The sequence below is a fragment of the Astatotilapia calliptera genome, chromosome 10, assembly GCF_964374335.1.
Source record: "Astatotilapia calliptera chromosome 10, fAstCal68.1, whole genome shotgun sequence".
NCBI classification, from domain to species: Eukaryota; Metazoa; Chordata; class Actinopteri; order Cichliformes; family Cichlidae; genus Astatotilapia; species Astatotilapia calliptera.
The window spans coordinates 34546977-34559392 of NC_137431.1; the positions used below are offsets into that span (position 1 = coordinate 34546977).

The window sequence follows — 12416 nt, forward strand, 5'->3', positions numbered from 1 at the left end:
ATGAGAAAGATTAAAAACAACAAATCTAAACGACGAGGGTCACATGATCACATCTCAGTATTCATTTATTTATTTTTCTGAGTATTTATATAAAAATATACTTCATTCTGTCAAAGCAGCAGCGGAGCCGTCAGAACCAGTTTATATTTCCCTGATTAAAATCACTCAAAAGCATAATGTGTTCATAATGTTTCATCTAAAAACACGAAGCATGTTTAACGTAGCTTCACGCTGTGCAGTCAGCGACGTCCAGTTCACGAACCATCAAATACTTCAGAAGTAACGCAGAGTCGGGGCAGACTCACAATATAAATCATTTTGTTTCACTGAGATTCATTTATCGTGATAACCTGTAAAGACGCGTGACTAACAGCAGCTAACAGCAGCTAACAGCAGCTAACAGCATCCAGCGTGACTGCTGTAGCTAGCTCTTCCCCTGTAATGCTCATTTCCTACATTTCTTGTCTTTAATGCTAAACTGTGTTCGGTCGCTGTGCACATGCCCACAAACTTCACACATCGTTAAGGCTCATCATCTAATCTCATCTCAATTTAGGGGGCGACCGTGGCTCAGGGGTTTGGGAAGCGCATCTGTAACCGGAAGGTCGCTGGTTCGACCAGTAAGAATACATAATGACTGGAGGGATTATTAATCAGGAAAAATCTCGCCCTGTGTTAGCTGGGATAGGCTCCGCCCCTGTGACCCTGACTAACCTGTGATATTTGACATTTTTAAGCGTTTTTCTTTGATTTCTGGATGATTTCGCTGACATTTCTTTTAAAAACACGTGTCTGATGACGTTCTGCTGCCCGTCTCAGAGGCCTCACAGGTGGAGCTCGTGGTGCAGGTGTAGTGTTCAGGTGTGATGTCACGGTTACACATCTGACCTGTGCTTCCTCCTGCAGGACGACACCGTGTGCCTCATCACCGAGGAGCCGTTCTACGCCCTCTTCTCGTCCCTCGGCTCCTTCTACATCCCGCTCGCCGTCATCCTCGCCATGTACTGCCGCGTCTACATCGTTGCCAAGCGCACCACCAAGAACCTGGAGGCCGGCATGATGAAGGAGCGTGCGGAGGACTCCAGCGAGCTCACGCTGAGGATCCACTGCAGGAACCAGCAGATCCAGGAGCTGTGCCCCGCCTCCAAGGCCAGCGGGGGCGGGGCCTCGACCGGACGCAGCTCACTCGCCGTCAAACTCCTTAAGTTCTCCCGAGAGAAGAAAGCAGCCAAGACGCTGGGTGTGGTGGTGGGCATGTTCATCCTGTGCTGGCTGCCCTTCTTCCTCGCTCTGCCTATCGGTACGTCTGCACTTCCTCTTCACTCATGCCATCGCAACAACACATGCTCACAGGTGACCTTTAACCCCGTCGGCACCATTATCAAAACGCAGCGTTCAAACACTCGAGCCTTCAGGGTCAGAAGTCAAACCCTGTTAAAACCAACGAAGAAGAAACAAAAACGCGTTTGTGCTTCATTTTGCTCCGACCTGGTTTACGGTCTCTGACAGGTTGCAGCTCCAACAGCGCCACCTTCAGTCTGTTTCAACCTCCCGTCACACTTCCTGTTTTCAGTTTCAGTTTGTTAGAACAATCAGCCAATGAGGCTTCAGTCTGTTTGTGATTGGTGGAAACATTACTGAACTTAGCTGGCCAATCAAATCATTACTTCCTGTTTGAAATCCAGGGGAGGTGAGCTCTGATTCGCCTTTATCATGATCACAGAACAGGAAGTGCTCTTTGCTTCTGGTTCCTGTGCTGCTGTTAGCAAGAAACAGGGTCAGGGGTCAAACCTTTATGACCTCAGGTGAACAGCTCGCCCTGATCATGTGATCGTTCTTAAAGGTTCAGACTCAAATATGAGACACGAAGAAGAAATCAGAGTTTGGAGCGAGTGCTGAGCTCACATCTGGAGGTGATCTGGTGTGAACGCCTCAGACTCAAACTTCAGATAAAACTTTAAAGCCGCGCTCCGGCCGGCTCGAGATGAAGAGGAGCAGAATCTGGCAGAAAATTGGACGAGGATGTAAAGAGCTGCGACGGCGCAGCAGAAATCCTCCAACAACATCATTAGAGGAGAAAAACGGGTCCTCTGTTGGCTTTGGCAGCACAGCGGCAGCGGCTGATTATTTTGGGTTTCATAGTTTAAATATTTGAAGCTCCGGCTCTGCGTCAGCGGCCAATCAGAGGCCGGAGATAATGGGACCGGTCCCAGGAATGACTCGGGGCGTCCGCGGTAACGGAGCGTGCAGGAAGTGAAACACGCTCGCTGTTTCTTTATTTTCTGTCACAAAGTTCCCACATCAGAGCCATCAGGCCACGCCCCTATTTGTAAACAAAGAGCTCTGAGCCAATGAGAGCAGCGATCTGAGGTTGATCTGAGGTCGGAGCTCCTTTAAAGACCCGGAAAGATCCAGAAAGTGCAAAACTGCACCTGAGCAGGAGGGGGAGTGACAACGTTTAGCACCTGCAGCTCTCTGAACATTAGTCCAGTCTGCTCTGTGGACTTATTCAAACTCATCAATCTGAAGATTTAAAAACAGGAAGTGATGTAAACAGAACATCTGACACTTACACGAGGCTGTAATTTACCTGTGTCAGACTCACCTGCTGTTTTACACATTTTTAAGCCTCCATGTTGGGCTCTCGTTTCAAGAAGTGACCACAGTGAAGTTATCAGCTAATGCTAGTTAGCTCGGTCTACCCCTGGTCTACACACACACACAAACACAGATACCTGCTAATTTTACCACAACCCTGTCTCCGCCTCCTCAGACGCTCTGTTACTACAGTAACGTCACAGCAGCCATGTTATTGGTCACATGATGTCATTAAAAAGGTTCCAACAGCACAAACATGTCCAGAGCTCCAGCTCAGGTGAAGCTAGCAGACAGCTAACAGCCACCTGTCAGTAACAGGTGGCCACGCCCCTAACAATACAAACTTTAAACAGATGAGTAATGAAGCATCCTCTCTGAGAGTGCAGCTCTGAGGTGTCACGCGTTCACAGCGGCGGTGCATATAAGGAGGTCGTCGGGCCTCCGAGCGCCGCGGAGTGGAAGGACTCAGACCTCCTAAAAAGGCTGCTGGAGGAATCCCCGTTGATCCGCCTCAGCTCGGCTGTAACTCTCTCAATAACACTGACTTATCTCAAAGAGCCCGCCAATCACACCGAGCCTTTCCCACAATCCCGCTGACTTCAGGTGACCTCTGGACCGCCATGGGTTTCATTAGAGACAGACAGCGGTGGCTTACTTTGGGCCGCGAGCCTCTGATCCGCTGAGTCTCAGAGAAACAGTTGCAGGATTGGACGAGCCCAATTTAACCCGCCGCTGTTTTCCCGAGACACACGAGCCGTCCACGACTTTGCGCTTTTCTACATCCGTCGAACCTCGTCCGGTTAAATATGGCTCAGTGATGTCTTCATACCGGAGTCACAGCAGAACTTCCTGCTCCTCCTCAGAGCTCAGACTTCTGAGGAGGAGCAGGGAGCTAACCTAACCCTAACCCACCTGTAGATGAAGTCAGTGAATGAATGTGAGCTCTGTTCATAATAATCCTTCTTTGTCTGACATCATGAGTGTTTGGAGACTTGGGCTGATTATTAGAAACTTCATGTTTAACCTGAATACCTGCTGCGGGACCCACGACTGTCAGAGACCGCCGCCCGCTGCGAGCGCTCCCTGGCTCCAAGCTGCTGACCTTCGTCACGCTGCATCAGCTCCGTGCTGAGTCATCATCTGCACTAAATCAGCAGAGGGGGCAACCCCGCCCCTCACAGACGCTGCTGAGCGCGCTCAGAGAGGCTCACAGCGCGGGAGGATGATGCTTCAGCTGGAGCACAGAGACACGTTTATAAACACAGCAGAAACGTGAGATTCTCTGGTTCCTCCTCAGCGCGCTCGCATCCACAACAGGAAACAGCAAAAAGACGCTACGCTTTAATGTGGACAGTGATCAGAAACCAAAGAAGAAGAGTGTCTGGAACCTGAACCATCACCAGACCAGGAGTTTTGCTTCCTGCAGCACAGAGGTGCATCATGGGAAACTGCAACATGTTCTAAACTTCAGTCAGTCGGCTGCAGGATCACCTTACAAGTCTGAGGAGGCCGCCTCAGCAGCAACAATCTGGTCCTCTAGAATCCTCTGACACCAGGAGATCACCTCCACCTGAGAGAGGAGGAGGAGTCAGCAAGGCTTTAATGTGTGATCATAAAATAATAAAAACAGACGTGATGTCTGCGCTCTCACTGAACCTCAAACCTGATTTGTCCACAGCTGCCAAGTTTTTACTGGTGTCGGTTTTAAATGGTTCCTAGCTCACACCTGGAGCTCACACCTGCACAGAGACCGATGATCATGTCATTTATAATGAAGCTGATTTAGTTCTCTGACTTGATGAGATGCCAGCATGAACTTAGCCTGTTGTTGAGGTGCAGGTGGAGACGGAGGTGGAGGTGTGGGGGTCGAGAGCTCGTCACTCTTTGGTTTGATTGCAGCCCCAGTTTCACTCGAGTGTTTAGATTGTGAGGGCTTTGATTGGTCTGCGCTTCAGCCTTCCTCCTCCTCCTCCTCTGATGCAGCTCTGCAGGGCTGTGTTGTGGTGAACGCTGCCCTCTGCTGGTCATAATTCTGTCCTGCAGCTTTTTCTCTACACCACCAGGAACAAAAGTCAACGTCCTTTCAAAGAAAAACGAGCAGAAGTCAAAATAAAAATTATTTTTATTTAAGGAATAAGAAGATTCCTGCTTCGGTTCATCCTCCTTTCACACAGCTTCAGGTTCTTTATCAGAGTCCATCTTCCTCCTGACGTCTGTCTGAGGGTCTGAACACTGAACTGATGGTTTAACACCTGGATTTTTGTCTGTACACCTGAATCTGGAATAACACGTTTGATCAGCTGACTCTGATCGATTACTCAATTTGGATGGGAAACAAACATCTGCATCCATCTGTACGAATGGTCACACACTTCATTTGTTTAACAAAAAAAGGCTCATAAAGTGTTTAAAATTAGACTTTGTTACCAAATAAGACGGATTAGTGAGACTTTCCTGCTTGAGTGCAGCTAACTAAACAGTGAACAGCCACGTCCTGCTACAGTGGAGTGGACGGGATGTCCTGGTTTAACATGAACTCACTGCTGCAGCACTACAGTGATCCTCCCACACTGATGTTTAGTTTCTGTGTCCTTATTTACCTCTGAGGTATCAGTTCTGTCACTAGTTAGCTAACATGAACTAATGTTAGCCACAACCAACCAATCACATGACATCACGTTTGCACTGATGATGTTTTTAAAACTTTAAACATTTATTTGTTAAACCCAGCGTCACAAACAGACTTGCATCTGTGTGAGTGTCTGAGAGCAGGGCTCATCATGTCCCCTGTAAAGCAAGACAGAAGTGCAGCAGTCTCACCTGAAGCTTTGTGTTTGTTTGTTTGTTTGTTTGTTTGTTTGTTTGTTTGTTTGTTTGTTTGTGCTCAGGCTCATTCAACAGCAACCTGCGTCCTCCTGAAACCTTCTTCAAAGTCATCTTCTGGTTGGGATACTTCAACAGCTGCTTGAACCCAATCATCTACCCGTGCTACAGCCGCGAGTTTAAACAGGTAACAATTTAAGCTCCGCCTCCTTGTCCTCCTGCAGGTCCAGCTGACTCCTCCTCTCTGCTTCCTGTCCTCAGGCCTTCATCCGAATCCTGCGCTGCCGCTGGAAGAGGAAGCGTCAGGATTGGCAGGCGTACTACAACTACCGTGGCCATCAGGGCTCCAACAACTCGTCCTTCATGAATGGCAGCCAGCAGACGTTGTCCTCCGTCAGCCCAAGTCCGCTCTGCGTCACATCCAGGCTCCGCCCACTGCCGTGGCCGTCTTCCTCCTCCTCAGACAGAGACCTCCTCCCTGGATCGGTGGCGGAACGAGGACGGCTGAGTCCGCGGCCTACACTGGCTAAAAAAGCCGGGACGGGGCGGAGCATGGGAGTGGGACGAGGGACGTCAATGAACGGGGATGCTTCTGTCTGAGCCGCACAGGAATCTGGAACGCTAGCTGCAGCCTCAGATGTCAACGCCCCTCCCTGCTGTTAACAGGAAGTGGCTTTAAAAACACTGAATGCACAAAACGCTCTTTCCGCCCAGGTGTGACGACCGGACCTGAACATGGGTGGAGCTCCTCACCTGCTACAAACACAATGTTGCGACATGCGGTGGGTTTCTGGCAGTTCACGGCTGTCCACGACACTTAAGACTTCAGCACGAAACCTTTAATGTGAAAATCCAAGCATCCTGCTTCTTTTTTTCATATCAAAACATTAAGATAATAAATCCAAATTTCTCCTAAAACAAAAACTTTGTTTTAATGGAAAAAATGAAAAAAGAAACAGCACAGATGTTAAAAAAGTAAACATTTTATTTATTCACTTATTGACGAGGTATTTATTTTATTCAAATAAATCAAAGTTACAGTTTTTTCTGATTGCTTAAGCACATTTTTTGTAACTATTGGCTAATTTTGCAAAACTCTTCACACAAATAAGAAAACCTGTCACCCAATCATCAAAACATTGTAGTTCTCTTGCAAAAGCAAACACAGCTAGATTAACTCTTCACACCTTCGTAAAAATGGTGTTTCCGTATCAAACAGTACACACAAGCCATCATCTACTAAGCACACAATGCGCCAACTGCACACTGATGGTATGAATACAAAACACATCTGGCTTTTGCTTTCTCTGTGCACAAGGTAGGCTATGTCAGTGTGAGCTCATACTTCTGTCATAGATCCATAAGCATAGAGGGATCCAAACTTCAAGTACTGCTGTTTATTCAAACACATCAAAACAAACACAAGTGTTTATTTCCAAGTATAGGATTATTTGCAATCGCCATAATGACTATATGGGTTACTTGGTCTGCAGTGAACATGCTTCCTCTGCCCCCAGCATCTGGTCATCTAGCAATTCTGTAAAGTAACAATTTCAGTATTTTTACATCAATGGTATTGGTGTGTTTCTCATTGGCATATGGCAGTGCTACAAATCTTAGTGCGAAGTGACTGTACTCACCGATTCTCATTTCAAGATGTCCTTATGGTGCTTGCTACAGTGTAGCGGCTCGAGTTAGGCTGGACCCGTTGGCCAGCTACCCTCAGGGTCATTCCACGGTTGATGACATGGTCCACTATTGTAGCTCTGATGTCATCAGTAATTCTATTTCTTACTCTTCCTACCCTTCCTCTCCCCCCTCCTCATCTTCCTCTCCCCCCTCCTCGTCTTCCTCTTGCTCCTCCTTGTCCTTGTCATCCTCTTCATCCTACTTCTTCACCTCCACGTCCTCTTCCTCGGCCTCCTCTACTTCTCACTCTTCCTGCTCCCTCCATTGTACTCCGCACACACAGCTTACCTGTATTATAGTGCTTAGGCTGATTGCAAAGTGAACTAATTATCTAAGAAAGTTTTCACATGTGAAAGTGTGCCAGACAGTTGGCAAATTAGTGTTAATGATAGCCATACATGTGTATACTTTTGCTAGGAGTGTGTTGGAAATTTGGTAATTGAGTGTTGTGCAGTGAATTGTGCCTACAGTTTTGCAAAGTGTGTGTTACAAAATTGCAAACTGAGTGCAAAGCAGTTTTTGTGCTTTTAGTTTTGCAAACTCAGTGAGTGGTTTTGCTATAAGTCTGAATAGTTTTAGAGATTGTGCTACAGGAATCAGAGTTAGGGTTTAAGCAATCAGAAAAAACTGTAAAACATTTAATGCTTATTTAACCCTACTACTTCTTCTTCCTGCTCACAGACCAGCTTAAACGTTCGTTACGCCCCCTGCTGGACTGGACTGAGAATGAGTTTTTCAGGAAAATAACAAAATAAAATACAAACATGAATATTTTGGTTTCTTAAGGAAATTCTAAAACTTCTTAAGAAAATCTTCTTAAAGCTCTTAACGTAATTTTGTTTCACAATTTATCTTTTGTTTGTTTTTAAAGACTTTTATTCTGAAGGTCTCTTAACTCAAAGTCAAAGTAGTTGGTCATAAAGGGCTCTTATTGTGAAGGTCTGACATCACTGATTAGTTAAAGACTTTTATTGTATAAAGCTGCGCCTGGTGGTCGTCTGAGGTACTGCAGCTAAAAACACTAATACTGAAATATTTATTTTAGAACAAAAAGTGTAAAAAGAAAAAAAATCCAAACTTCTTAAAAACAACTTGATTTTTAATCAAAACGTTGAATCTACAATCTTAACACGTTTATTTATGATTATTTGTACTTTATTTATATTTCCATACTTCTGTTGTTGTAATAAGTGACCTCACTGTAAATTAAACTCATTCATCTAATAAATAAAATACTTTTATGGGTTAATTATTATCGATTATCATGTGTTTATTTAACTGCTAATTGATTATTTTTGATGTGTTTCTTTCAAATGGTTTTACATCAAAGCAAAACGTGGTTCGGGCCATTTCATAAAATCCATATGCAATCCGTGTCAGTACAACTCGGCCAATAGCTTGCAGGGAACAGCACAGTGATATTTGCTGATTGGTTAGACCACAACGAAAAACGTGACTTTTCCAGGAAGCTCCGGTGTAACTACAGGGGTCCAACAAAGAATGGCCACGCATCATACTGATGTCTTCGGAAATTTATTTCTCTCTCACTCTTATTGTCTTCAGACACCGTGAAAACTGAAGAAACACAAAGTTTACAACATAAATGTTTTGAGCTTAATAAAAATACAATAACTGAGCCTTACACCAGAGTATCGTTGCACTGGTTTACTGAACCTTTCTTTCAGGGCATGTACAGAACATGAGCATCCATTTTTCTACTGCCTCCTACAGGACACACACTTCTTCCACTTCCTTACACATTAATGTAACACAGAACTAATACTGCCTCTCCTGGCATTACCATTGTAACAACACATTCATTCTGTTTCTTTCAGAAGAATAACAGGAACTTAGGATGTAGGTATCTATGAATAATAACTATTATGTATACTCATATATTTATATAACCACTTATTTCTTGCGATACCACACAGTCTCTCATATCAGTGTCCATAAACAGTCTTGTGCAAGCAGAACAGAAAAATGCAGAATAATGGATATCACAAAAATGTCCTCTCATTACCAGTGTGGAACACGTATGCAACATTATACAAACAATATACATGAAACCATACTGTGTGCGCCTCTTGGACCACATGCAGAATAACATTAACGCTGAGGCTGTAGATGCATCTGTAGCCATGTATCCATGCTAGCTCCACAATGCCATGGTTGTGCTCTCAACCAAACTCTGGTCATGTGACAATTACAAACTTTACAGCACTTTACATATTTAACAAACCCATATTTTGTAATCACATATTTTAGACATGTTTTTTAATTAATGTTACACTTTTATCATCTTATCTTATAAATAAATGAACTAAATTAAGCATGAATCTATCACAGAAACATGAAATAACCAACTTTATTTTAACTGTCTCAGGGACAGTTACATCCGGAAAAAGAACAGCAAAGGATAAATAATGAGCCTGAAATTGAGAAAAGAGGCGTTTATACTCCTGATGAAACCACAGCGAACTGAAACGACCAAACACGTTACTGCGCATGCTCTGTCGGACTTGGAAAGGTCCAGCCAATCGCACGTGAGAGGCAGCGGAGTGATATTAGTATTAGTACGCTTCAAAGTAAAAGAAGAGAAAAGAGCTCAGATATGAATGTTATTTTACTCTTTTACTTAAATAAAAATTCACTGATAAACTGACAAAATATGACACTTCTGTTATTTTACAGGAGGAAATGCTGCTAGGATAAAATCAACATGATGATCGTTGTGGAATATTGTGGCTCACAAACAACTTTATAATTGCAAATTAATTATATTTGTGCATTTTTGTGATTTGTGCTTTAACATTAACTTCTTACAGTTCATGACTGATGGGAGAAAATAAAAACCACCCTGGATTTCTCCTCAGCACTGTGGCCAGGTTCACAGACTCAGTCCTGCTGTAACGACTCTTCACCTCGACCAGCACAGTGAGCTGTTTGCTGTGTCCTGTGGGCTTTGTTCGTTTACACCCTTTTGTTATTATATATTTTTGTGTTTTTATGTGCAGTTGATTTTCTCCATTTGGATGAACATGGTAAAGTACCTTAGGCTGTAAATACTGATGTGTTTGACGTAGTTTGCCTTAAAATTGTCATCCATATAAAAATGAAATACTTCGTTTTTATTTTGAAAATCACACAACGCAAAAACCAAAGAAACCGCAGTGCTGCTCGTTCCTGATTGGACGATTAGACTTACTCTCAGCCTGACCAATGAGCGAGCAGCAGGTGATTATATAAACGCGTAGTCTCTGCCGGAGTCCATGTTCTCGCGGGAATAGCACGAAGTCAGTTACAAAGATGTCTGGACGCGGAAAGAGCGGAAAAACCAGAGCGAAGGCGAAGTCCCGGTCCTCCCGGGCCGGGCTGCAGTTCCCGGTGGGCCGTGTCCACAGGCTGCTGAGGAAGGGTAACTATGCTCAGCGTGTTGGTGCCGGCGCCCCGGTGTACCTCGCGGCTGTGCTGGAGTATCTGACGGCTGAGATCCTGGAGCTGGCCGGAAACGCCGCCCGCGACAACAAGAAGACCAGGATCATCCCCCGCCACCTGCAGCTGGCCGTCCGCAACGACGAGGAGCTGAACAAGCTGCTGGGCGGAGTGACGATCGCTCAGGGCGGCGTGCTGCCCAACATCCAGGCCGTGCTGCTGCCCAAGAAGACTGAGAAGGCGAAATGAAGCTCCGGGAGAAGCGCGCTGATAATAACGGCTCTTTTAAGGGCCACACACAACATCTGAGAGCAGTACGACCTTAAATGAACTACGGCGGGTCACAGCCCGGACTCACTGGTCCGACCCGCTCTGGGTTAACGTTTCTTCACTTTAATCAACTAAAAGCAGCTGTGACACAAACCTGTGTGTAAGTGTTGAAACCACACAGTGAGCCAGCGGAGCGTCTGTAGCTAACGATCAACTCCTGTGACGGGTCATAAAGGACGCAGTCACACTGCAAAGGCCAGAAGACCCGCGGCTGTTTGTGTTCACATATTTATCTCTAGTCACAATGTTAACACATCAGACACACCCTCGGAGTTCACATCACGCAGGACCTGTCATGGTCCTGTCACATCAACACCGTGGTGAAAAAGGCCCGACAGCGTCTCTACCACCTCAGACGCTTGAGAGACTTCCAACTGCCCTCCAAGGTGCTCAGGAACTTTTACTCGTGCACCATAGAGAGCATCCTGGCGGGAAACATCTTAACCTGGTTCGGGAACAGCACCATGCAGGACAGACGAGCTCTACAGAGGGTTGTGCGGTCAGCTGAGCGCACCATCCGCTCCGAGCTCCCTGACCTGCACTCAATCTACAGCAGGCGGTGCTGGACCAAGGCCAGGAAGATGGTGAAGGACCTCAGCCATCCCAACAACAGACTGTTCTCTCTGCTGAGGTCAGGAAAGCGATTCCGCTCCCTGAAGACCAACACAGAGAGACTGAGGAGGAGCTTCTTCCCGCAGGCGATACGGTCTCTCAATCACACCACCACACAGTACTGACCCACACATATGGTTCTTACACACACACTGGACTTTCTGGACTTTGGTTTCACTTCATTACTTAAATCACGCTGCTGTTATTGTGTATATATTTATTTATATTTCTTCATACATTCTTATATAGTTCTATATTGTGTATTTTGTTGTACAGTTATTTTATTTTCAACTTTAATTTATATATTTTATCTTATTCTTCCCAGTTAAATTTACCCTTCATTCTAATTTGTGTTGTACAGTTATTTCATTTTTAACCTTAATTTATATTTTATTCCTTCCTAGTTAAATTTACCCTTTTTAATTTTTCATATTTATTTCCTATCTTATTCATAGCCTTTTCCTTTTTTGTTTTCTTTAGGTCACGAGCAGTTGTCCAAGCATTTCACTACATATCGTACTGTGTATGACTGTGTACGTGACAAATAAAATTTGAATTTGAAATAAAATTTGAATTTGAATTTGATTTGTCTCCATGTTGATCCTGTTGTTTCAATCCTGTGCTGCACATTTGACACTGCTATGATCTGAACGTTTGCTTTAAGATGAGCTCATGTTTATTAAAGTATAGATTCCATATAAGGGAAGGACAACAGGATAAAGACACGCTGTGGAAGAGAAAACTATTAATAACCAGGATGATTCAGTACACAGAGGTCTATGAAGACTTAATAGTGAAGAAGAAACACCCACTGCATCATGGGAATGCCCCAGCAGCCTACACCTAGCACCGTGGACGGTCTGTGACCTGCAATATTTAGGCTCAGTTAACAGCTACAGGTGTGTTTGCTGTATTCCTGCTCTGCTCTT

At 44.8% G+C, this 12416-nt stretch overlaps 2 protein-coding genes across 2 annotated transcripts in view; both read left to right on the forward strand.

The window, feature by feature from the left end:
• Positions 1–8359, forward strand: part of LOC145431595 (alpha-1A adrenergic receptor-like) — a 10746-nt gene extending 2387 nt beyond the window's left edge. The window contains exons 3-5 of the mRNA XM_080307645.1: positions 907–1300; positions 5487–5608; positions 5683–8359. Of these exons, the coding sequence (XP_080163771.1) occupies positions 907–1300; positions 5487–5608; positions 5683–6021 (855 nt within the window). The 3' untranslated portion in view covers positions 6022–8359. The remainder of the gene's footprint in view (positions 1–906; positions 1301–5486; positions 5609–5682) is intronic.
• An 825-nt stretch (positions 8360–9184) lies between these two features.
• Positions 9185–12072, forward strand: LOC145431603 (histone H2A type 1). Its single transcript, XM_080307672.1, has one exon. It carries the CDS (start codon positions 10420–10422, stop codon positions 10792–10794), a length of 375 nt encoding a protein of 124 aa, XP_080163798.1. The 5' UTR covers positions 9185–10419; the 3' UTR covers positions 10795–12072.
• Positions 12073–12416: the final 344 nt, after the last annotated feature.